At 45.3% G+C, this 27,208-nt stretch overlaps 1 protein-coding gene across 2 annotated transcripts; it reads right to left on the minus strand.

The window, feature by feature from the left end:
• Positions 1 to 10,364: 10,364 nt before the first annotated feature.
• Positions 10,365 to 27,190, minus strand: RNF122 (ring finger protein 122). Of its 2 annotated transcripts, none has more exons than XM_014786329.2 (6): positions 26,798 to 27,190; positions 20,924 to 21,080; positions 15,924 to 15,969; positions 15,573 to 15,614; positions 14,253 to 14,332; positions 10,365 to 14,011 (listed from the first exon to the last, which is right to left on the minus strand). In XM_014786329.2, exons 1-6 carry the CDS (start codon positions 26,820 to 26,822, stop codon positions 13,897 to 13,899), a joined length of 465 nt encoding a protein of 154 aa, XP_014641815.1. In that variant the 5' UTR covers positions 26,823 to 27,190; the 3' UTR covers positions 10,365 to 13,896. The 2 variants fall into 2 exon arrangements, with proteins under 2 accessions (XP_014641815.1, XP_004428901.1); XM_004428844.3 differs by having other exon boundaries at positions 14,253 to 14,335.
• Between the last annotated feature and the right edge of the window lie 18 nt (positions 27,191 to 27,208).

Consider the following 27,208-nt stretch of genomic DNA (forward strand, 5'->3'; position numbering starts at 1 on the left):
TTCCATGACAAAAAAAATTAAAGAAGAGTGGCATTGTTTTACATTTTTGTAAACAGATCTGTAAAACTTTGCAACTCTCATATCTGGTTTAGTAGGAGACAGCTGGATTCTCAGATCTGCTGGTGCATTCAGTCTGTGTTAGACAACTCCAGTGTACATTCACAAAAGAATGAGAATGAAAAGAATGATATATTAATATTGTTATAAAAATAGTTTTGACCTGGCAGACCTCCTGATAGGGTCTCGGAAACCCTCAGCGGTCTCCAGATCACACTTTGAGAACTGCTACAAGAAATTCACACAAATATTAACAATTGACATGATATCGGGGATTCACTTTAAAATACTCCATGGGAGGGGTGGGGGGAAGGAGTGCTCCAGGATGGATGAAAAAAGATTATGAACATGTTGACAATGTTAAATCTGGGTAGTGGATCATGGGCGTTCTTTATATTAGTCTCTCTATTTTAGTATAAGTCTAAAATTTTCCATAATAAAAATTTTTCTGCTCTTATTTTTAATCAATGCCAGTTTAACTGAGCAAAAGGCCTTGCAGTAGCTGGTAGGAGGGAAAACCAAGTTACGGACTGGATATATAAAGATGCCAAGATGAATTAGATACAGTTCCTACCTTCAAGGTTTTCATCTGTTGGGGGACAGAGCGTTAGGGAGTTGTGGGGAAGGAGGCTGGTGTCATTATCTCCAATCTGCAGATGAGGAAACCCAAGCTCCGAGAAGTTGAGTAACTTGCCCAAGATCTCACAGCAGAATGTGGTAAGGCTGTGGCTTAAAGCTAGGTGTATTTGACTCCCCAAGCCTGTGCTCTTCACAGCGCTGCCCTTCCTTTCCACATCTTCCAGGTATGCAATCCCGGAACATCATTCTCACTGTATACGTCGTGAATGGCCCCCCTCAACAGAGGCCCCAGCGGTGACTTAGGGGAGCCCACAGTCTTTAGGAGAAGAACTAATAATTATGTCAACTGCAGTGGTCTTCACCCTGCTCCTGTCCCCTCCTTCAATCCACACAATCTATATTCATGGAGTAGCCATCTTATCTGTGTCTGCCTTCTCCTGACCTTTCTCTTCCTCCAGTTTTTGGAAAGCAATCTGGCAACATCTCTTTCTTAAAAGAATAAATGAATTCAGTGACAACTGTTCTGCTGAGACTCTATCAAATACAAATAACCATGTGTAAAGATATGGGTTCAAGACCACAAGGATAAACAAGTAGGTTCATTGCATGACTATACGTAGGGCAAACCTGAAAACAAAGTGAAGGCTCGTCAATGGCCCATCCGCACTGGGGAATTCTCCAGCCGTTTATGAAAAGAATGAAGAGGAACTAAACCAGAGGATTAGGAGGGCTTTCCACAAGATATTGTTCAATGGTGAATCTAAGATGCAAGAGAGGCTATGATCTCCTGTTTAGAAGACAGTGCTTTAAAAAATGAATGTCTGTGTATGCAAATACATACATATGTGTAGGTCTAAGAATACTTGAATAAGGGGAAAATATGGGAGGATACATTCCAGGTTCTCAGATGACCTCGGGTGCTGATGTGGGGAAAAGGAAGAAGAGGAAGATGGAGGAGCTTAGCAAAACAAAAAAATGGAAAGAAAAAAAATTGACCACACCTTTTTACAAAGCAAACCTGATTATATTTATGTACTTATGTATGAATATGCTTATGTATAAAGGGATTAAATTTTAAAATATTTCCTTTAATGAGAAATGGAAGAATGCAAAGAATTCTAGAGATTTTGAGGCTAAACTTTTAGCAATACCTCTCAGCTTTCCAAAGACCATATTATTAACGATTTGGGGTGGAAATCTCTCCATAAGGAAAAACAAAAATGAGAGAAAATAAAAGAAAAAGTGTCTGCTCTCCTTCATTCTCCTAAGAGTAAAAACTACTGTGATTATAGCATGACAGTATTCCAGCTACGTCTTTCCGTTCATATGGTCTAAACGTGGTTAATAATAAGATTTTGAAACACACTTTAAGATAATTACTGCTTGCAGCAGAGCTATTTTTCTGATTACATGCCAAATGGAAAAATGGTAGTACAATATTTACAACCCTTGAATGCCTGTGGAAAATGAGGCAACCACTATATCCTTTTCCATATGAGGCTACAAATTTTTTAACACTGATCATGAAGGCTGGTTTGGGCTAAAGAGTATGCTAATTATTTTGAAGGTTCACATGTTCATAAAATTGGTAGAACAAGCACCAAATGTCTCTTAATGAAATTCTTTGAAAGAATGTAAAGAGAGCTGTAAACAAAAGAATCTCGTTAACATGGAATATCCATCAAAATAACAAGAGTCATAGCAATGTTGAAAATTTGACTAAACAAGTGAGCTTTCACTGTGATATAAGTCCACTTCTTCTCTAATATACCTTTCTCCCTCCTAAAATTCTAGGTTTGCTTAGCTTCCTTTTCATGTCTGTGCTGTCAGTGTAATGTTTCTGCCAGTATTTTTTATTAAGGTAGTGTACTATCTCAGAACATCTTACCCGGGGCCGGCCTGGTGGCGCAGGTAGTTAAGTGCGTGTGCTCTGCTGTGGCGGCCCAGGGTCCTCCGGCTCGGATCCGGGCGTGCACTGACGCACCGCTTGTCAAGCCATGCTGTGGCGGCGTCCCATATAAAGTGGAGCAAGATGGGTATGGATGTTAGCCCAGGGCCAGTCTTTCTCAGCAAAAAGAGGAGGATTGGCAGATGTTAGCTCAAGGCCGATCCTCCTCACAAAAAAAAAAAAAAGAAAGAAAAAAGAACATCTTACTCAAGAGCTGTGGATTCTGCTCACTTGTTTTTCCTTGAGGACCTCATTCAATGGCATGCCCTTTCTATACTCTGTACGCCATCATTCCCGTTAGTGCTCTGAAAGGCTCCCTTTATTCCACCGTTAAAATGGTCTTCCTGATGCTATGTTCCTCTGCAGCAACCACCCTATTTCTCTGCTTAGCAAAATGTCTTAAAACAAAAACCAAAACAACAAAGCCATACACATTGTCTCCAACTCCCCATCTATCGTTCACTTAGATTATTTTTTTTTATGGAAAGTTTACACCTAGTTGTATTTCTTAAGTTGTTAAAATTTTATAATAGCTCTCCTTTCTTTTTAAAAATGCCATTGAAGAAACAAGGCCATTTGTCCAGTAAAAGGACTGAAACTCTGGATTTGGCAGATTGCTGCTTCTTGATGTCATTTAATTTGCTCCTCTATCTCCCCCATTTCCTGTGAAGAGCTAGTTTGATCTAGAGGCAGGATTAAATTTAGGATCTGTCTTGAGGGTCAAGGCCATGTACTTCTGACTGTATCCCAGGAGGCACGTGAAGTCCCACTGTTACTGACGATGACAGACATCTATCTGATATAAAGTTCCCCACCAATCTGTCTCCTGGTGGCTTCAGCAGCCATAGATGATCATTGCTTAATTCCTTTAGTTCATTAAGGGTTACAAAATGGCAATTTTCTAATTCTGTTGTTTCTTGTCACATTTTTTACCTGGGACTCTGCTTTAAAAAGAACTTTCAGGGGCCAGCCCCGTGGCATAGTGGTTAAGTTGGAGTTCTCTGATTCGGAGGCCTGGGTTCCCAGATTTGGATCCTGGGCGCAGACCTACACACCATTTATCAGGCCATGCTGTGGCAGGCGTCCCATAGAAGGTAGAGGAAGATGGGCACAGATGTTAGCCCAGGGTCAATCTTCCTCAGCAAAAAGAGCAGGATTGGCAACAGATGTTAGCTCAGGGTTAATCTTCCTCACCAAAAAAAAAAAAAAAGAACTTTTCCTCAATGACTAGTCATTTGACCCTATACAAATACAGTCTGTGCAGGAAAAGCAGGATAAATGCTTGATTCTTCCCCTTTATTTACTAATTTTTAGAAAAATGAGTTTAGTGCCCTAGGAGCCTTTGAGGAATACCTGATATTTTGTCGTAGTTGTTCTTATTAGTTTCATATGATCTCAAGGAATTTTATAGATCTGATGAGCTTTATTCCACTGTCATTACTCTTTTCATACTCAAATTATCCTATCTTTTGCCAATGGTAGTCTTAAGAAAAAAATTTTTTAAGTACAGTTTATTTTTTAGAGCAGTTGTAGGTTCGCAGCAAAATTCAGCAGACAGTACAGAGATTTCCCGTATATCCCCTGCCCCCACACATGTGTAGCTCAGTGGGAGTCTTTTCATTTTGGATCCTGTTTCTTTTTGACATGAACCGTAGTCTTGGATTGCTTCCTTGCTTTCTAGAATGGCAAGATTGAATCAACCATTTCTCCAAAGAGCCCTGGTTCCTTCTTGGAGAAATGTTATTTAAAGGCTACAATCCAAACAGTGGGATGCCATTGCTCCTGAGTTTTATTGATTTTAGGCTTCCAGGCTCAGCAGACACATCTAAGAAATATGTGTTCCTTAGAAAGAAAAAATAAATCATGAATTCATATGGATATTTCCAATTCAAATGTAAGATTTCAGGCTTACACTTTTCAAATATGAGACATAGCTCTCTTCTCTTTCACTGAAAATGTTGTTTCCTAACATTAACATAATTACTTATTTGCTTTATCCTAAATATACACATAAAGGTATTAAAATACCAATAGTGTTATTACTAAATACTATAATATTATTGAATACAATTTAAGATTTCTTTGTTGTTCTTTTTTGTCTTTAGGATATACCTGGTAAATAATTATAATCAAATGCTATGTTTCAAGTCACTTGAAATAATTTTTTTTTTTTTTTTTGGTGAGGAAGATCGACCCTGAGCTAATATCTGTGCCCATCTTCCTCTGTTCTGTATATGGGATGCCACCACAGCATGGTTTGATGAGTGGTGCATAGGTCTGCGCCCGGGATTTGACCCTGTGAACCCTGGGTCACTGAAGTGGAGCACGTGAACTTAACCACTACACCACCGGGCCGGCCCCTAAATTTCTTCTTCCTTATGGCTATATGACCAACTTGATATACATTTAGATTCACTTATTTCTGTTTCTTTTCAGTTTTTTAGGAATGGCTTCTTTCTTTCTTCTCATTCGCTTTTCAACACACCCAACTCTGCCTCCACTTCACCAATACAGCAAAACTGCTCTTGTTCAGGCCACCAATAGCCTCCTCATTGCCAAATTCAGTGGACACTTTCATGTCCCTCTTAGTTGCTCCCTCTTATTTGATCTCTAAAGAACATCTGACTCTTGATCTTTCTCTCCTTAAAACCTTCTCTTCTCTTGCTTGTGGTGAGCCCACCCCTCCTGGTTCTCCTTCCTCCTCTCTGTCCCTCCTTCTCTTTTCCCAGGTCCTCTGCTTTCTCCTGGTCTTGAAAGATTATAGCTCCTCAGGAGTGGTCATGGATCCTGTTCTTATTGCCATCCTTCTCTCCAGAGGTGATCTCATCCTTCCCATGACCTTCAACACCATTGACATGCTCAACCCTGCTGTGGGTGTCCAGCTCATACCCAGTGCTGAGTTTCAGAATCATACATTCAAATTCATACCTACTATCTCCTTTTGTATGTCTCACAGGTAAATTTAATATTTCTGAGCTGAAATTCGAATCTTCCCCTCCAAAGCTTTTCTTTCTGTAATCTCATTCTTATTAAATCACCCTTCCAACCACCAAGTCATTTAGCCAGAAACCTAACTGTCATCCTTGCTATTACCTCCCTCTCCACATACAATCTATTAGGAAGTCCTTTTGATTTATCCGCAAAAATATATCTTGAATTCATCCATTTTTCTTTGCTGCCACTATCACCATCTCCGTCCAAGTCCACCTCACCTGAACCACTCCAATATCCTTCTAATTGTTCTCTTGCTTCCATTCCTGCTCACCATCCCATCTCCACTAAACATTAACTCAACTAATGTCACCTCTCTTCTTAATCCCATTATCATAAATTAAAACTCCTCACTATGGCTACTAGGCCCTATATGATCTGACCCCTGTGACCCTTCAACCTCATCATGTACCTCCCTTCCCCCTCTCACTAAGCTCAACCACACGGGATTTGTTCTCCCACAAACCAAGCTCTATTTTGCTTCAAAATTCTCACATATATTCTTCTGTCTGGTCTTTCCCCAACTCTGGTCATTTTGCTGGTCTCAGCGTAAATGCCTCTTGCTCAGAAAGGCCTTTCTTGCCTACCCTTAAGTTTAATTTAGCTAGGCACTGCATATTGTCATGGTTGGTACATGTGTATGTTATGTTTGTTTAGTATCTCTCTCTCCCATTGGACCATAAATGTCTTGGAGGTAGGGACCATTTTGGGTTTTGTTCATCGGCAGAGTGGCCGGCACGTAGTAGGCACTTAATCTTGCATTGGCTGATGAATAAATTCAAAAGTTTGAGATACATATTCCTCAATATTTGACTCTAAGTACAGTTATCCATATCAGACTTCTCTACAAATGGCATATTCAGTGGATATCAGCTATGCCCAATGAAGTAAAGCAAATCCTGCATGCAGCACCTGTGACATAGCGCATGCTCAATAAAGGATGCTGTATCAATTAGGGGGATTGGGGGAAATACACATACTTTCTTACTAATTACAGACTTCTCATGTAGTTCCGTTATTGGGGGGACTAAATCCCTGTGACTTTAGAAACAAAAATAGCTTACATTTGAACATGGCTTTGAGTCCTTATTATACATTCTTTTATGTCCTCTTCTTAACCACACTCTGGTCGAGGCAGTTACCATTATCTCATTTTACAGAGAAGAGTGAGGCCAAGGCAGGGGTGTCCCAGCTAATTAGATGCAAACTGGGCTTAAAACCCATTCTTTGGATTCCAGTGGTAGTTTTGTTTATTCCCCTATAAAAATTAATCTCATAATGAGCAGCAGAAGGGAAAGTACCCATGATTTCCTAAAACACAGCCACAGTACATCACTGACTCTTGCCAACGACCCTTTTGTTTCTCAAATACTGAGCCCGTCCTCCTTTTAAAACTAATAACTATGAACAGAAGTCATTCCTTCAAACTGCTGTTTCTTCATCTGTGCTAGCTTCATGCATTTCTCTTTGTCGACCAGACTTTAAAGAAATTACTTCTAATTGTTTATTCTACAGGCATGGCTCACTTTAAGAAAAACTGGTTTTATATGACGATTTTAGTGTGTCAAAGTTTATAAATTAAAAAGTGAAAAGTCGTTAGATCTCCTCTTAAAGACTTTTTTAGTTATAAAAAGACTCAGCATAGAATTCCTTTAAATAATGAAACCCACCTGGCACATTTCAGGCAATTATTCAATTCATTGTGCACAATTGCCAGAACACAGAAAGCAGGGATGCCTGCAATGTACTGCCTGTTTCTCAATCTGAACGTATAAGTTTTTAATTTTACAGATCTGTAATGAATTTGTTGGATTACTGTCTTTGCTATACACTCAATATATAATAAAGGAGGAATCTGCTTCTTTGCAGAATAATTAAATTGAGGACATTGTATTCTAACCACAAAGAAAGAAATGCAGATTTCACCCTCATAGGCATTCTTCCTTTCAAAAAGTTTGCTTAAAGTGGTGCTTAAAAGATAATTCTAGCTTGCTAAATTTAGGGTGTGGAAAAAGTCCAAAATGAGAATATTCCATGGGTAATTGTGCAAGAAATGTTAATACGTGCAGTGAGGGGAGGATGACCTACACTCCTGATGCATCTCTCTCTCTTTTTGCCTTGACACACAACATATAGTTTAGCAAGGTTAAAAGTTACCTGAAACAGTCAAGAACCCCTTTTACCACCATCACCACATTTTAAATATAAAATGATTTCATATCTGAGTTATTTCTAAAACCAACCTGAAGTCAGAGCTACTCTTCAAAATTTATCAGCAAGTTATCAGAAAATGCTTATCTTCATATTCAAGGAATATTCTTTGTCATCCTCAGTTCACTTGCAAAAAGAGAAGTTAGCTGTAAAATTTAATATAAAAAGTGTACTAGTATCTGAAGCTTGCTTTGAAATGCATTGAAAAGTACATTGATTATGGACAGATGGATAGATATGGGGTAAAACAAATACAATCATGAGTCACTTAACAATGGGATATGTCCTGAGAAATGTGTCATTAGGCAATTTTATTGTTATGTGAACATCACAGAGTGTACTTACACAAACCTAGAAGGTATAGCCTACTACACACCTAGGCTATATGCTACCAATCTTATGGGACCACTATCGTATATGTGGTCCAGTCATTGACCAAAATGTTGTTATGCGGTGCATGACTGTATAGCAAAATGTTTATTCTACTTCAGTGTAGAAGGCAAGAACTTTACGTTACAACTCTTCAACATGAAAAGGATAAAAGGTCCCAAGGTTAGAGGGGACCTGCCCCTTAGCTCCCAGGAAGCACCCAGGAGATGGTGCCAGTGGAGGCAGCTGTGTGGGACGTAGACAAGCTGAGCCCTTGACACCTCGGCAAGCTTCCCCTACTCCAAACTGGGCACCAAGGATGATAGATGTGAGAGAACAGACGGCTCATTGGTTAAGTAGTGTGTACAGGATGGGAGAGAGGGTTGATCTGTGTAAGACAGACTTGTGAATAATTCCGGGAGGAAGGCAAACACTACAGATGGGGAGAAAGTTGGTGGCTCAGGGTCAAAGGCAATTTAAAGGGGAGAAAACAATACGTTTTTGGTTTCTGGAATGTCAGTTTGTGATGGAGATTCATGTTACAACATAACATTGAAGACCACCACTAAGTTCTTGCCCCTTGGTTTTTATCTATCCAGGTTTAAAATACTCTAGTTTTTTCCTCATGGGACTTTTATAGCTTCTCTGTTTTTTGGCAGACATAAAATCTGAGCAAAATAATCTAATAGAGATTTGATCAATACTGAAGAAGGCAGAGAGGATGACTTTCTGGCTGGGTATAGTTGCACTATTGTGTTTGGATTTGTTTGAATTTTTCCTGACTTACGCCCAACTTGACATCTACTGTGCTTGCAAATCAGTTTCTCCCACAGTGAAGCAAATCTGGGTTTTCCTTCTTTTGGATTTGGATTTATTGGCCTCTCTTACATTGCATGATGTCTTTAATGTATCAAAGTCACCATGGATTCTATTCCTGTCTTTGAGGATATCAGCCACCTTCTTGAGATTTAATAAACATATATAATATTAAACATTTAGAAACTCAGAGCTGGTCCCTGGGGTTGCTTACACAATCATTTGGATGTAAACCCTTGGTAATTGGTGTATCTTTCTGAACCATTCATGAAAATCCTGGCCCATCAGGAGGGTTCTGCAATGGCTTCAGTGCTCTAGGTAATATTAGAGAACAGGCTGGGATGAAGAAAAGAAGGGTAAAGAAAGGAAGAGGGGAAAAAAAAGGAATGAGAGAGGGTGGAAGATGGATATGAAAAGTGTGCCAAGGTATAGCACTGGCAGAGAAGTGATAAAGGCCACGAAGAGCCCTCAGGAGCCCTCACAAACATCTTCTTGTGCCTCCTGGTACTGTTGTTTCCCCTTCATCTACAGAGCACAGGCCCTAGTTTGTTGCTGAGACTGTCACACAGAGACAGAATCAAGGGCCATGCCAAAGTACAAAGGTGACATGGGTCATGTCCTCCCTGCACAGTCTGCCAGTTTATCAGAGAAGGAACTAAAGGGGCAGGATGTTTTTAAAAATAGGATTGGTAAGAATCCAATGCTGTTGATGGTCTGGGGCATAGTAAACAGCTTGATTTTTTCCCCATGAATGGCTTTGTTGTACAAGCCTGCATGACTGGTCATCAGTTTGTCCTTCTTGTCTCCAATTTGATCATATCTGTTGCTCTGAATCCATGCATATGGCTTTAACAGAAGATTCATCTGTGAGTGATATGGTCAAGGGCACACAAGATGTTATTCTGATGCCCAGAGAGACCGACAAGGGTGGTAGAATGAAAGGCAGAGGTTGGGTTAGCCTTAGCGGGGAAAATATGACAAAACTAGGGAGGCATAAGAGGCCCTAGTGAAAAATGGGAAAAGCCCTGGTGGGGCATTGGGTGACTGAATTGGAATGGAAGGACTGATGGAAGAGAAGGGGGAATGGGAAGCCACAGTTCTTCAAGGAACCCAATCTATTGAAGTCAGTGATTTTCAAATTCTGCTCTGAGTTTCTCTTCTTCTTCTTTTTTCTTTTTTTTTTTTTTGTTGAGGAAGATTAGCCCTGAGCTAACACCTCTTGCCAATCTTCCTCATTTTTGGTTGAGGAAGATCAGTCCTGAGCTAACATCTGTGCCAATCTTCCTCTACTTTATATGTGGGTCACCTCCAGAGTGTGCCTGACGAGTGGTGTAGATCTGCACCCAGGATCCGAACATGCAAGCCCAGGGTGCCGAAGCAGAACACACTGAACTTCACTACGCCACGGCGCTGGCCCCTGCTCTGAGTTTCTCACCTCCACTTATGGTAGGTCTCCATAAGATTTCCTTAAGAGAAGTAATCCACTTGTGGAGTTTAAAAAATCCATGGTCCTAGATAATGGCAAGCACACAACTCATTTGACAGTTATCTGGGTTTTTTTGTCTTCCTGGACTGCCTCAGCCCAGGAGCTGATAAATAGCACCTGCTATTTTGAGTGTCTTTATGGGGAGCAATCTATCTTCAAAGTTATGTGGGGCAAAGAAGCAAATGATGAACTTAGATCTGCATGATCTGAGTTTGTGCCTTGGCCCTGATGTTTATTATTTGTGTATTGACGGGTAAGCCATTTATTTGCTTCTCTCAGCACTATTTCCTAATCCCAGACTCAGAGGGATATACACAGAAAGGAAAGCAAAATTTATCTTGTGAAAGAACTTGATGGGTTCATTATCTTTCAATGGATCCAATGTATTTGCTTGCCATAGATAAGATCCTCAAAGTTGGAATCCTGGTATGTATGATTATCACCCAGCTTCCTTCAGTTTTTTACTCTTTGAAACACGTTTAGGGCGCAAATTCTTCAGTAATGGGAATAGTATGAAGAACGCTGTAGTTGCCCATGAATATTTCATGCGCAGAGAAGAAAAGCATTGGCTTAGCTCCCAAATGATGCCCAGATCTTTTAAAACAACAATCTAAAGAAACTTCAGGATTCTCATTCCATCAAGTGCCAGGTTCCTGGCACCACACAGGACTATCTCATTCCAGCCTTTCCCCACCTCAACTTCATACTGAATTGTTTGTACTCTCTGGCACCTAACAGGCTAGTGGATCCTTGAATGCTTTTGTCCACGTTATTCTCCCAAGACACAGCTCAGGCATCATCTCCCCCCAGGCAACGCTGCTGTCACTTCCACACCAGTTGAGCTAAGGGTCTCTCAGCCATACAAGCTTGCTCCCCCAAAATATAGTGTGTTTACACCCTTTCCCAAGGCAACGCTGCCCGTCTCCCAGCACCGGGCACAGTGGCTGGCCTGGGAGGCAGGCTCTAGGAATGCTGACCTGAGTAACAAGACCACACTAATGACTACGAATTTGGGACTTGTGACTAACTTGTGATCAGCTGCTGCCAATTCACCTCTGATCAGCTAAAAAATATGGATTTCCCTTCTCTGCATGCTGTAGTACATTCTACCTAGCTGTACAGAAGTACTGAAAGTAATACAAGGCATTTTTACCCTGTCATTCTGACCTCAGGACAATGCTATTCAAGCTTGCAAACACAGACATTTTAGAGCCAACGTTTTAATCAGAATATGCCAAGACTGATGAATTTTCCTTAAGAGGAAGGGGAGATGGTGAGGCAGGAGCACGTAGATGTCAAAGCCAACCTGCAGACCACCTGTTTTCCCCACCTCATCCCAGTCATGCATCCAGGAGCTAGACGGAGGGCTCTTTGTTTTGCTTAGGAAATGCATTTTATTCCCTGCACTAAAGCAAGCTGGCAGTACTAGAGGAAGAAGTGCCCCTGAAGAAGAAAAGATCAGGCCTTGTAGGGTTGGCAGGAGCAAGCAGGGGGTAGAAGCTTTAAGGGGAAGCAGGAGTTACCCCTCAGAATGTGAAGGAGGAGGTGGTGGCAAGAACAGGTGCACCCTTGGGCAAAGGACCCCACCAAGACAGGTGCCAACTTCACTAGGACCATCAGGTGCCCCAGCTGCAGCTCAGGTCTGTCTAGCATGAGCATCAACTGTGCCGTCAGCCTCCATACCCGTTAGGCCTGGCTCCTCTGGGTACATGGGCATCTCTTGCACGTCTGTGACCTACCACTATACTACACTTTCCTCCTCCTGTGCACAGCACCTAGTGCTTCCCCCTGGGATGACCATTAGCACTGCCCTCTTCCACTGAGCAGGGGGCAACCACAGCCCAGCTGCTCTGTGCTTATGATGGCCAAGAAAACTGTTCCCATTTTGCACACCCATCATTGACTCAGCACCCCCTTGGACACTGACAGAGTGAAGCTGGAGGACATGGGTGCAAGATCTGAGTGCACATACAAGCATAAGATGTTAACAGTGCCACACTTCCAGACGTGGCATAGGAGGGCAGGATGTGTTAGTGATTGTCAGCTGGTGGGTAAGAAAAACATATAATAAGGGAAAAGGGATCAAGCCTCTACGATAGCAACCTGGACCTTTAGTTGTGTTAAGAGCACAACTGCTTGAATTGCAAGTAGAATTCTATTAATTTCAAGTCTTAGTTAATGGAATGCTCTGGTGGCGTACATCAGCTTTCTTTAAAAATATTCTAGAAATCAGATGAATGAGCCTGACTTAGTCTAGTCTTACAGTACACTGATATTAGTCTTACCTTATGTTGTACAGGCAATAATCTAATACCAACTTTTCTTTTTAAAGGTTAGGAACCTTTGTGTGTGTATGTTTGATCTGAGTATGGGGAAGTGAGGAGAGGCAGTTAGAGAACTTTGTTCCCTCTGTTGGCAGAAAAGGGCCAACAGACACGGGCCACAACCACAGGCAAAGGTTAGAGAAACTTGTTATTAAATTTAATTTTCTTTAAATACATACCTTTCTCCCACCCTCACCCACTTCAGGGAGGAACGGAAAACCCCCACCCCTTCCAGCCGGGGGATCACATGTACAAAGCCTGAGATGGTGAGGATGCAGTATAAAAATACTATTTACAAAGGGGAAGAAGGTATCTGTTGCTACCTTAACCTTCAGACACCCCCATCCCCAGGCCCCTTTTGCTCCTGGGAATCCACTTGAGTGTAGAACAGCCCTTCTTCTAGGGGGGGCTCTTAAACCCCAACATGGAGTAGGAAGCTCTGAGATTAGCTGAGGAAGACAGGGAAAGAGTAAGCACCTCAGATCCTAGCAGGGGGAGGGGATCTGCCCTCCATTACCCTGTCGTCAGCGGGCCGGCCGGCCAGCCTTTGTTTCAATAGGTCCCATGTAAACATTGACTTTCCTTTTATACATCCCTGTTCTTCCTGGTTTCCTACACAGCCTCCCTCACTTCCACTGGAGGCACTTGATTCCTCCATCTTTCCTTCCTTCCCTTCTAACCTTCCTATGGAAAGAGCAGGGAGGGGAGGGGAGTTCACAGGTGGGGCAGAGCCCATCTCATCCCCTCTTCTAGGTCAGGGCAGCTTGTCCTCGCAAGGGGAACCCTCAAGGGGTGTGCTCCAAGTTCTTGGCCAGATACAGGTGGATTTCTTTCCCCAGAGCAGGGACAAGGCAGGTAGATAGTCCAGTACCAGGATACAGTGGTCTTGAAGGGCGATGCCATCAGTACTGAGTAGCAGGGAACAAGGCTTCAGGAGGCAGAAAGGTGGGGCAAGGCAGTCTCACCCTGATGGTGGGAGACCAGCCCTGCACTACCTCCCCTTCAGGTGAGCATGACCATCACCACCCAACAGTCTTGTTCACTGCAGCTGTGCAGAGGGACCAGGCACCCACGAGGCAAGAGGTCTTCTCCAGGCCTTGGTGTAGAGGCAGCACTCACACCAGCTCATCCAATAGGATCCCGATGCTCTGGGCGGCCTCTGAGGGACCAGCAATCGGCTTGTTACACATAGGGCAGACACAGCGTACTTCTAGCCACTTCACCAGACACCTGCGGGCAAAAGAAGACCTGTTTTTCCTCTAAGAAGATTACCCAACCTACTCTAGCTATCTCTCATTCACAGAGCCCAGCTGCTTCTCAGAACAAGAAGTGTGTATTCAGACAAGATGTAGGGCATCGCTGGCAAGGGGTAGACGGGAGGGGGTAGGGATTTGGAGGTTCTAGAAGATGATCCTTGCTTATTTCTTTCAAAAGGCACCCCTGGACACACATCCCTGCTGTGGACACTTACTTCCGGTGAAAGGCATGTTGGCACGGGAGCACACCTAGCTCGTCCTTCCCCTTAAAGTCTTCCAGACAGACTGCACAGGTCTGCTGTGGAAAGAAAGGGGGCAGTGTGAGAGAAGATGGGAAGAACCTCACTCCCCCATCTTGAACACCCATTATCTCATCCCCATCCAAGAAAACTAACTCTAGCACAATCTCCTTATCAGCCAGAGAAACTTCAGTCATATTTCATAAAACTGCACTGACAGTAGGGTAGCCATTAACCATATGTGACTTTTAAATTTAAATTGGCCAAAATAAGATGAAATTAAAAATTTAGTTCCTCAATTGCACTAGCCACATTTCAAGTGCTCAATAGCCACATGTGGCTAGTGGCTTCCATATTGGACAGTGCAGACATAGAACATGTCTATCATCACAGAAACTTCCACTGGGTGGTGGTGTTCTAGAAGAATGGTTTTTAATCCTTTCTAGCCTAGAACATTTCGCAAGGGGCCATTTATCAATAACGAAAGGTAAGGATAGGGGTATGGTGTATGGTATACTTTCTTTAAATCCAGATTTACATCCCTATATAGTAACGCCCTCTATCTCAGCTGAATTACTCTTCCAGAGGAGGGCTTAGGAAACATCTGAACTTGTCAAGACGTAATAGTGGGCATCAAAAAGAGGCAAAATGAGGCCAGGGCTAGGCAGTCTCATGTCTAGCAATACCTGGGCTTCTCAGGCACTCAGACAACCACAAACACACTCTGTGCAGGAGTGTCTGTGATTAATAAAGGAAGCCTTGGGAAATGAGTTAGGTGACCTCGAAGGCATAGGTGGGAAAGGAAGAGGAAATAGGCTATTCCTAAAGAGTCAGTGCTGAAGGGACCCAAGGAGCTGGTGTGCATGTCGGGGGGGCAGAACAGCGAAGACCCACAGGGATGGAGATACTAGTCAGACCCACAGTCTGCTAGCGACCATGTATATACAAGGGCAACTTCTTCAGTGAAAAACCAAGACATGGAGCCTGAACATGGGGCAAGTTAGCTGAAATCTGTATGGAGTGGTATGACCACCCTTCTCTGAAAGATTATGCCCAGCAGGCTTCCTGGGGCCACGTGTCACCATTCATCTAAACTCTTCTGTGATCCTTTGTTTTCCGCCCGCGCTGGTTCCAGAAATAATGAATTCTGTATATTGATTACATGCTGGGATGAGTCTCTTTTATTTGGCCCAAGGAACTTAAAAAGTTCCTGAAAGGGTACAGGCTGAGAGCTGGAGAAGGTGCCATCTGCCTTACCTGCTGGGGCCCTCCCGTGTGCTGCCCCGGTACACTCACCCCATATAACTGTAACTTCTTGGCATCACCTTTAAGCACCACCTGGGAAGAAAAGAGGAGGCATGGTGTCAGAAGGAACCAACCTCAGGGGTCAGGTGGTATCAACCAATGAAGGGAGTCCCCAGTCCTGCACCGGAGCCCCTGCCTCTCCCTCCAGCGATGGGAGGGCTTTGGGCACTGCCTGGGCCAAGGCAGACTTGAAGACGTGAAAGGAGTTAGCCTCAGAGAGGGCCAGAGGTGAAGCTAACGGGGAGGCCAGGCCAGGCCAGCTTCCGCTTGCTTGCTCTCCTCCCCTCTCTTGCAGGGAAAGTGGAAGAGGAGGAAGTCTCAGGGAAAGACGTGGCCATTTACCTCCTTATATCCATATCGTTCACTCTGTGCCTGGTTCCGGAGTTTGCTGGGGGAGAAAGAAGAAGGGGAGAGAAGAGGTTACTATGCCTTTGTACAAACAGAGCCATTCAAAGCAGGACAGGCAGGCTGGTTGCTTGGGCATTCTTCTGGGGGTGGTGAGGGGTGCTCCCCATAGGGATGTCTCACCCCTAGACGCCCTGGGGTATGGTTTGGACCTATGCAGGCCACCCAGAGTGGATGAAGGACTCAGACTCAAATGCCTCAAAACTTACTGGTGGTCCCATGGATTGGGGAATTTGGTGGCAGAGCACCCCAAATAGTACATTCACTCACCCTGCCATTTCCCAGGAGGTAAATTCCTACAGGCTCCCAAACTATATAGATCAACAATTGTTTACTGAGTGTACAGAAGAAGTTGGATATTCTTAAAAGGGATATTTCCATTAAGCCAGGGTAGCAGAATAAGTAAGCCTCTGTTGACTTTGGGGAATTTTCCACCCGGAGAACAAAAGTATTCTAGAACCAAAGCACATTCTTCCCTTCAGAGTGCCAGGCAAACACAGGCGATCTCTTCTTTGTTTCTTCTTTTCGTTTCAAGCCGGTGGCCTGCATACAGCCTGACTCTCAATAGCCGAAAGGCGGCACGTTGTTACTAACGGCAACAGCACACTAGTCATCGAGGACTCGCTAAGCATGGACTGCTGCACTAACATACTCACATACATTCTCATCGATTCCCAACAACTTTAAGAGGGAGACACTTTCCTTTTTACAGATGAGGAAAGCAAAGTCCAAAGAAGTTAAGTAACTGCCCAGACTTCAGAGCTAGTTGGCAGCAGAGTCTGGATTTGAATCAAAGTCTATCTGATTACAGAGCCTAAGCTCTTTAACACACAATGTGGCTTGTTTCTCCAATTAGGTAGAACACATCATAGTCCTGAGAATATGATCTGGGCTTGGAAAATACCCTTTCAATCAGCAAGGCTGCAACTCTCTGAATGGCTTACTATGCAAATGGCCAATAATGATGCATATATATTTTTTTGCTGTTTCATTTTCAGTAAGGGAAACCTTCCGCATTCTGCAGGCAGCTCTACGGCCTCCTATGCGTGGGAGCCAGATGGGGCTCTCTCCCACTGATCATTCTATCATAGGTCTAGGTTATGGGCCTGAGCGTCAAATCCAGCTGACCACTTGTTTTATAGGGCCTATAAGCTAAGAATGGTTTCTATTCTTTGGTGAAAGTAGAAATCAAAAGACTATTTCATATTGTGTGAAAATTATATGAAACTCAAATTTCAGTGTCCATAAAATTTTATTGGAGCACAGACATGCTCATCGTTTACATACTGTCTACGGCTGCTTTTGCACAGTAGGGTTGGGTAGTTGAGATAGAGACCGTATGACCCGCAAAGCCAAAAGCATCTGACCTTTTGCAGAAAAAGATTGCCGACCAGAATTAGAGGAAGAGAATCTCAAATCATGAGCTTTAATCAAAAGGAGTGCGATAAGATGCTCCATGGGCATTGCAGAGAAGCTGAAACTGCACCCAGAGTGGTGAAAGAGGCAGAAGTGGGGGCAGAGCCACGCCTGAAGCACAACCAGGAAGCAGATAAGAAACATCAGGCTGCCAGCCACCTCCATCATTCCTAATAGGAAGTCAGGCACCCTGGAAAGGCCATCTATGCCCAGAGCCTCTTAGGAACTGTCCAAGTGGACTCCTGCCATGGGGTTGAAGCCCAGGCTGCCTATCCACTGCCTCCCTCCCTCTTCCCTTATTGGAGGGTTTCTGGTCATTGGACGGTTAGGCTAAAGGCCTAACCAGGCCTCCCACTGTCCCATCTTTAACTTGGCACTCTGTCCCCACTTCCAAATGAGAGGGGCAGGGAAGGATGCATCCAAGGCTTAAATGAACAACTGTTACCTGACTGAGATGGAGTTAAGCTGGGGAAGGAAGAAAGTGTTCTCATTGCTCACAGCCGCCTTCTGAGGGTGACACTGTTGCTGTTACCAGGTATGTACAGAGTAAATAAGGAAGTGGTGAGGAGCCTGCTTCTTAACTCAGAGACTGAGCGGATGCCACATGTCTTTTGAGCCTCAACTGTCTCACCTGCAACATGGCTATAATTAGTAGAGTGTGCAGGGCCTTTCTGCTTGCTCCATCCTAGGGTGCCAGGGGTGCCCTCCTTCCTCACCCTTATCCCTTTTATCTGCTGGCTCCCTTTAATGGTCTTACTCAAGGATCCTCCAGAAGCCAGACTGTCAGAGCCCAGGACTATGAGGACAGTGAAGGGCTTCAGAGCTGCACCTTCACCCTGCATGTAGACTTCCAGATCAATAAGGTACAGACTGTGATGAAATGAGGCCAAAAAGGTTGCAAGGGAAACAAAGCAAAAAACAAAGGCTCTGGGCCATCCCAGCAGGGGAGGCAGGGCCAACAACTCTGGACAGGTGGCCTTCTCAGCTGTTGGGTGAGCAAAGCAACTAAAAATACCCTGATTTCAATGAGACCGTTTCTAGCCACTGCCAGTGGGCTCTCCCTTGCTTCTCTTCCCTTTTGGAACAAACAATGCAGCCAGGTCCTGAAAATAATTGTTCCTTTCCTGCCTATTTGTACTTCACTGGCCCCTCCATCCTGTGTGGGGCAGAGGTCGCCTCTTAGGGCGTGAGGAAGAATCAGCGAGGGGGAGCTGGGGAGTGGAGGCTGGCCTTGGCCGATGAGCTAACCAGGTCAGGAGCTGGGGGTCATGGGCCTATTTTGGCTGAGGAGGAAACCGAGAAGCAGGGAGAGGAAGTGGCTTCTGTGCTTGTGTGTCTTGCTATATATAGACAACCACAGGCTGCCACACACCAGCCAGCCTCTGGAACCATGAAAGTCCAGGGTCGACAGGCTTCGGGCAGGCTGCAGAACAGAGGGCAGGGTGGTGAAGGAGCAGATTACTGCAGAGGGGACAGGTGGTGCCGAGCAGCCCCGCAGGGGGGAAAGCTTTTGGTATCCTGTGGTTACTGCTCTACTTTTTTTACTCTGGCCCAATGAAAATAAATCAGCCATACCTAGCTCCCCAGCCTGTCTTTCTGCAGGACCCCAATCGCTAACTGTAAGGGGGCGGCCATGGATGCCACAGCTGCTACTCCCCTTCCCCTTCACGGAATAAGAGGCAGAGAAAGGCAAATGTCTGGAATCAGACAGACAAGCTAATTGTCACCAGACTAGCCCACCTCTATCTTCCTTCATGGATGACCCTGGGCAGATCCTTAACTGCCCGAGCACGAATTTCCTCATTTATAAAGTGGCCTAATACCTAAATGGGAGGGATGTTCTGAGCACTAAGTGAGCTAAACATCTTACTAAATGCTGACCCCAATGCCTGGCACACTGAGGCACTTGGTCAAGAGTAGCTAAAAACCAGATTACACTTATTAGTGGCAGAATTAGGAAACGAACGCTGGTCACCCATTTATTGGCCCAGAGTGATTTTCTAGATTTTCTTCACTTGACCACCTTTGCAGCTTGGCATGTATGCATGTGTGCGCGTGTGCCTGAGTGTTCCTGTGTGTGTGTGTGTGTGTGTGTGTGTGTGTAGGGACCAAATAGAGCTGGTTTTACAGACTCCTCCCAGCATCATACATAAATCTCTGGTATTTAGTATGTCTCCATCTTTGGTCTCTGTGGAACTGCGTAACTTGCTTGATATGGGGAGATGGGGGTGGCTGGTAGTAGAACATGAGTTTGAGGAAGAAAACTTAGGCTTGGGGAAGGGGAAGCGGGTGGAGAGATACCAGAAATCTACCCTCCCCCTCACTTTAATATAGAAGCAAATTTTAGACACCATCGTACAAGAGGGAAAATAAACCACTATCTTTTCTGCAGACTTTTAAGTGGAAATTCCAGTCCTAGGGACTTTCAAAGTTCTGAAAAAGAAGAGAACCAAGGCAGCAACTGGGAGCACTGGGGAGCAGGGCCTGAGGGCATTTTCCCTTTTTAGAGGGAGTCTTCTAGCCTTAGGAATATGGACAAGTGTCTGCCCTCATTCTAGCCTCCTTCCAGGTGAAGCACTCACACCCACCAAGACATCTCAGTAAGGAGCCAGAACTTCTTTTCCCTTCATCTTCATTTAATCTTCTTAAATGATTTGATCAGACACTAGCTTAGACCCCAGCGGATGTCTAATCAGACATTGGCTGATATGTGTGTGGTGAGGGGCTGGTTATCACGGTGGCTCTAAGGACCACTAGCATGTTCTACTGGTCAGGGATGCTCAACACTCCCCAATATACAGGACAGTCCCATGCAATGAGGAACTGTTAACACCAATAGCGCGCCCTAGTCAGAAACACTACTTTAATTTCCATTCTAAATACCAGTCATGTCTGAAATTTTTGGTAGAAAACAGTACCAGTTCCCATGTCTTTCAACAGGAGGTGAAGAAACAGTTCCTGAAGCTTGGCTAGCCCTGCCAAGCTCAAGTCCTTCCCTGGATCCCTACGCAGTAAGAATAAGTGATGTTTTTAGTTTTTTCACTCTCAAAAGTAAGAACTTACAAGGCAGAGTAAACAAGCAGCTCTCCAGACATGAGCTTGCTAATATTAGCATCTGGCGGGTTGACAACAGGATTTCCCAAGAGGGCAGAAGAACATGCCCCTGGTGTAACTGATGCCCCCTATCCCTGGCCACCAAGAGGTGTGAGTGGGGAGTAGAGAGATGCCTAAGGGACCATCAGTGATATTACTCGGTCAGACAGTAATTCTAGGAAACCTTAGAATAACTGGCCAAGGGCAGGATGCAGCTCAACCCATGGTGACCTTATACGCTCTGGGACAACTTGATAGGCTGATGTAAATAGAAACGCCAGGCCTCAGGGGCCCAGTGAAGGGCAGGCTAAGCCCTGTGTCCCAGCGGGAGGCAAGTGACTCTGCTGTGGGAGCCTCACTTGGCTCACCCTACCCCTGGCCTCCCCCTCCCTGACTCCCCAACCCAGGTCAGCCAGTGAGCCACCTACCTGATAAAATAGCAGCAGAAGATGAGGCTGAGCATGAAGATAAAGATGCCTGTGCCGAAGATGACCATGTAGATGTTGAGAGGAAGGTCTTGGAAACTGATGGGTGGCATTGAGCAGGACTTGTTGGTACTAACCAGTCCCAGGCCGCAGAAACACCCTGCAAAGAAAGGGGAGGAAGAATTATATTATAGTTGGAAATTTACCACTGGGGCTGATGGTGCTCTGTGTCAGCAAGGATAGAGAGAGAAATGGCAGATTCTGGGCTCCAAAACCTCTGATTCAGGGGCAGAGGCTTAAGTTTATTTAATTAAATTAAATTAATTAATTAATTTTTTTGAGGAAGATCAGCCTGAGCTAACATCCATGCCAATCTTCTTCTTTTTGCTGAGGAAGACCGGCCCTGAGCTAACATCTATTGCCAATCCTCTTCCTTTTTTTTTTCCCTTTTTCTCCCCAAAGCCCCAGTAGATAGTTGTATGTCATAGTTGCCCATCCTTCTAGTTGCTGTATGTGGGACGCTGCCTCAGCATGGCTGGACAAGCGGTGCATCAGTGGGCACCCGGGATCCGAACCCGGGCCACCAGTAGCAGAGCACGCGCACTTAAACCGCTAAGCCGTGGGGCCAGCCCCAAAGGGCTTAAGTTTATTTCCTAGTCCTAACACTTACCAGCTATGTGATCTTGGGTAAAGTATTTAATCAGTCTATGAAATGGGATACTACACACAGTACTTAACACAGCATCCCCTTCTAGAAGATCCAGGATTCAGGCAATCGGCAGAAAATGGAAAACTCAATTCCATTAGGTAGAAGCCCATATAGTATAGTAGCAAAATGAAGAGGCTTAGGTGAGAAAAGGTAATTTGGGTTCCAACTCCTCCTCTCCCTAGCTATGTGACCTTTAAGAAATTACCAATCTAAGCTTCACTTTGTCATTTGAAAACAAGCGAAACACAGAGAGGAATGAAAATGATGGTGTAAGAAATGCTTTGTAAATTGCAAAGTGTAGTTGCAAAGGTCATTCGTCATTATTAAGCCACCTGCTCCAGAAGAAAAGCTGCACCAGGACCAGAATAGAAATCGTTCACTCCAAGGCTGGGCCAGCGCTCCAGAAAGTGGCAGGAGAGCCGGGGGAGGGGCAGCTGCAGCCTGCTTTTACTGGCCACCTTTCCCCTTTCTACTCAAAGCCTGGACTACACGCAGTCCCGTAATGGCAGTGTCCTCCCCTGGAACTTGCTAGAAATGCAGAATCTGGGGCCCACCCCAGAGGAAAATGAATCAGAAAGAACATTTTAACAAGGTCCTCAGCAGATTCCTAAGCGTTCAGCGTGGGAAGCACTGGCTAGCCACTAGATGCTCCCCCTTCTCCCATGACTCAGAGGTCAATCCTGATTGGTCTACCATTCGTGGTAGTCACCTTCCCCTTGCCAGGGTTTGGCGTTGAGGAAGGTATGTGACAGGGTTCTGGCTAAAGAACCAAAGAGAAGGTCTGCTGGAAAAGGAAAGATTTTTCTTTTTTTGTCAAGTCTTCCTGAAACACTTGGAATGGTGGCAGCCACGTTTTAGCTGGAAAGAGAGCAGTTCAATATAAAGCTGATGGCTGAAGGTGGCAGAGGAGACAGGGAAAGAGAAGGAAAGAAGAGAGATTATGTCAGTTGAGTTGGTGGATTAACCAATCCTGGAGCCACTCTCTATCTTGGGACTACTGGTTCTAAGAGTTAGTAAATTTTCTATAATGTTTAACCATAAAGAAAAAAAAGATAGCATATAAACAATAAGGCAGTTGAGTGTTTTTTCCTGCTTGCAGGCAGAAATAACATAGTGAGTCAAAAGGTAAGCATAAAACTTGGACTTCAGAAAGTGGTGAGGGCCGGCCCCCGTGGCTTAACGGTTAAGTGCGCGCGCTCCGCTGCTAGCAGCCCGGGTTCGGATCCCGGGTGCGCACCGACGCACCACTTCTCTGGCCATGCTGAGGCCGCATCCCACATACAGCAACTAGAAGGATGTGCAACTATGACATACAACTATCTACTGGGGCTTTGGGGGAAAAATAAATAAATAAAATTATAAAAAAAAAAAAAAAAGTGGTGAGACAAGAACACTAGAATTTACCATATACCTGCTACATCCCAAGCACATTCTCATGCTCCCAAGTTTTTCTTTGTAATGCCACAGTGAAACGATACTTTCCCCACCAGTGGGGAAAAAAGGCTCAATCTACAGTCAAACAGCTAAGAAGGCCTGGCTCCAAAGACCTCTGTACTCAAGTCTTCAACATGGGCACTTTACTGACATCTTGGTTAGGAGCCAGAATCCATTAACATACTTCGGAATTCTACATTATAATTACCAATGCTACCGCAACTCAGCAGAAGACTGGCTTGAAAGACTGGAAGTCATCTTTGACATTCTACATCTCATTCCTCTTCATCCCCTAGATCAACCCAGTGGCCATATAATGAGCCTCCTTCCACACCTCTTTCAGATTTTGTACCCAATTCTATTGCCAAGTCCCTAATCCAAACAGATTTTGGGCCCAATTCTATTCCAAGTCCCTATTCTAGACACCTAATTGATATCTGATCACTCCCCTAATTTAGCACACGTCTGACATATCCTCCCATTTGGTTTCTATCATCTATTTTCCAAACTCGTTACTGGCTTCAAGTCCTCCTAAACCTGCATGAACTAGGTCCCCTCTCTCAACCTTGTCAACCTCCCCCGCTCAGTGTCCTCCAGCATCACCCCATGTGGACCAGTCTCTTCACTATGTCTTGCCCAACCTTGTCCTCACCTGTCTCCACACCTGTTCATGCAGCTTTCTCTGCCTGCAACTTTTTCTCCCTTCCCGAAGTCCACCCAGCCTGGTCTTTGTGATATTCCAGTGACTTCTCTCTTCCTGAATTCTATAGTGCTCACAGTCTACACCACATGTTCTGGCTCCTGCATACTCAGTAACTGTCTTACATTGCCTAAGTGTTCCTAGCATCAACTTAATTTAACTCAAACATGCATTAAGCATTGATTATATGACAAGTACTACGAGAGACACTGAAGATAAAAAAACAAAGAAGAGTGACTGGCCGCTTTTTCCATCTAGAGAAGGCAGACACAAAGGTTTTCACCATGCTAAGTTAGGCACCATAGCAGAGGTGTGACTATAATCCTGAGATCAGAGATGCGAGTCTAACAAGCTTGAATGCTCCTCGTCCTGAGGACAGCAACTTGGACTTTTCTATATGCTCCAATGCCTTGCCTAGTGTTTGGCTTGTTTTTGATAACTAGTTGACAGATAAATAACTTGTGATTTTCTCCAGACAACCTAGTGCCCTTGACAAAAGCTCCCCCTTCAAAGTGAGGAGACTGATGTTGGGGAAAATAGCCCAGAAACTGCCCTCAGCTAATGGATGACCAGTCAACCAACAAGTATTGTGGAGGGCCTGATTTGCATCTTGACCTAGACATTGTGGGGAAACAAAAAGTAAAAGAAATAGTTCTTCTCCTGAAAGACTTTTTGATTAAGTTGAAAAAAATTAAATAACTAGCTATTAAACTTTGCTTTGCTCTATAGGAAGCCATTGCTTCTAGACTACAGCAAGGGTTAGAAAAAAGTTTTCACCACCTCTCTGCCCTCCACTCAAATATTTGCTCTCTGTAGGCCAAAGGAGATCAATTTTCCATGAAGACATCACGGGGGATTGGCTAGAGAGGGACAACTTTCAGTCGGCTCTGGAAAAGGGCCTCATGACTTCTCTTCCAGGGACAGGTGTCAATGCCAAGGAGGTCTTCCTCCCCACCAGGCGCATCTCCCCACCCCCTGCCTCAGCAATATATGATGCTCTAAGAGGGTCAAACCCACAATCTGCCTTGGCTCTCCATGCACCTTTTATGCGCTGGAGCCTGTTATCTTTAGGGTCCCCAAGAACCTCATTTGGTTTCCTGTTTTGAGACCTTGCAGAGCCAGTGGCTAATGCAGAGGGTATGTGTGTGCAGGCGCTCTGGCCTCCACAGACTCCTGATCAGTTTATCTGGACCACCTTATCTTGTCTGATAGAGGCTTTCCCTAGGACTCCAGAATAGGGTCAGTGAGCTTTATGTGATAAAGAAGTGGGGGTGAGAAGAGCTGAATAGCTAAGAGAAGATGGTCCATTTGCTTGTATTACAATTAAAAAGACATGGGAAAAAAATATATTGGCTAAAAGCTGAGCATGGAGTAGTTGTTCCTCTAAAACTTATAAGGACAGAATACCAACCCCAGGAAAGGGGTCCAGATGCTTTTCACAAAGGGAAAGTGGGGGAGGGACTGCTTCCTCATTTGGAGTCAAAGAACAGGACTCTCAGTCATTTTAAGTAGTGAAAAGATAAAGCAGCAAGTCCTCTGCTGGTCTAAAAACCTCACATGAAAGAGCGCTGCCCAGAAGAAAGGCCGGTGTTACTGACAGCTACCTTGCTGCTTCTCCTGAAGTCTCTGTTCCATTGTCTCAGCCAACCTATGAAAGCCTTGACATCAGAATGTCTCATCTCGGTGAGCAGGCTGGGAGCAGGAATGACGTCAAGAGAAGGGCTGGCCAAAAAAGACCAGTGGATCTGGGAAATGCTTCTCCTTCCCAGTCAACGGGAATCTTTCCCAGATGCTGGGACACAGGGTCCTCCCTCACCCTCCATCCTCCGCCCCCTCTCCCGCAAGGCAGGCCTATCACACACAGCCTGGTTCATTTTCAGGAAATTAGATCCTACCAGCAAGAGGAAGAGGGGGGTGGGGGACACTCATAGACATGCTGCTCAAACCCTGCCTTAAAACAAAAGCCTCTTGAAATAATTAATCCAAGATCTGGCAGGAGTCTGCTCTCAAGAATGGATTTTTTCCCCCTAACGAGCCAGCCTGCCATACTCAGAGATAAGGCCAGCTGCTTCCCTCCCCCCACCCTCTTCTCCAGAAACTCTCCAAGCGTTAGAACTATGCGGTCAGGACACTAGGGCCATTGGAGGGTCTCAGGGCCCATGGTATTAAACTGACCCACTCATAAAGGCCCCCCTTTCAGGTAGCTTGGGTGAGGAATCAGACCCAAACCCAACCTGTATCACCTGAACCGCTAAAAAGCCTCAGGTGAGATGAATTTAGCCTCACTCAGGCCAGGGAGGGTGGGGGCTCGGGAATAGGGTGGGAGGGGTGATTGGCTCTGGATGTACGGCCACCACAAGGTTCGGGAGCTAGTACCGTGGTCTGGCCTTGGGGTCAGAGAGCACAGCTCCCTCCAGGCGAGCCCTGCACCCAAGAGCAGCCGGGCGCCGAGATATCTGCAAGGCTTTATCAATTTCATAAAGCCACGCTCTGGAACCCGGCGTCTTCCCCCGGCACAAAGCCCCCTAGCAGTCAGCGCGAAGCCAACAAAGACGCAGAGGAAGCCGCCCCCGCGCCCCGTCCCGCACGCTGCATTGTATACATATTTAAAATAGCCTGCGAAGTTTCAGGCCGGGAACTTGAGCTCCCTCTAGGAGATCCCAGCCCGAGCGCGGATTTAATTCTCCTCCGACAACCACAACAAAGAGCAGAGTTTGAGCGCACAAAGGCAAGGGAAGGCGGCAGAAGAGCGAAGCCGCCACACAAAGGCCGCGAACCCCTCGGCTCCCACGACCCCCGCCCGCCGCACGTTCAGAGACCCTTTCCGGCCCTCGAGTTAGACCTGGATTTTTTTTTTCAAATTCCGCGCTGTGCACAGCACAGCTGGGCGCCAGGACGCCTTCTCGCCCGTCCCATTTCGTGAGAAACTTGTCTCAAGAGGGAGAACGAGCCCTCAGTCTGATCTTAAGCCCTGCGCCCCCCTCGCCTCTCCGGCCAGCCCAGCGCCCGCTCGCCCTCCCGCCCGGGGACTCACCGTTACACCACTGGAATGGGTGCATCAATGACCTCTCGGCTGGCTTCCTCGGGCGAACGAACGCAGGCGGCGGGTAAGGCGGGCAAGGTGGGCACCGGCTTGCGGGTCCGCAGGAGGGGCCGGTGCAGTCCGCGGCAGCCGCCTTTCTCAACAAGTCGAACTCCCTCCGGAATGGGGGGCTTCGGCGTGACCGGTTTTAGAGCAACAAAGAGGAAAGAGGAGAAAACAAACCCAAAGTCCCCCTGATCAAAGCAGCACAGAGGAAATGCAGGAGGGCCCCCGCGCTGGGGGAGATGCGGGGCGCCCTGTCGGCAGAGGCTCTCGGCCCGCAGAGGAGGGAAAAGCCGTGGCGGGTGGCTGCGCTCACGTCCCAGGACGCGAAGGTGAGAGGCAGGAGACTTCGAAACTGAC

The sequence above is a fragment of the Ceratotherium simum genome, chromosome 28, assembly GCF_057802395.1.
Source record: "Ceratotherium simum simum isolate JZ-2026a chromosome 28, ASM5780239v1, whole genome shotgun sequence".
In the NCBI taxonomy this organism is placed as follows: domain Eukaryota; kingdom Metazoa; phylum Chordata; class Mammalia; order Perissodactyla; family Rhinocerotidae; genus Ceratotherium; species Ceratotherium simum.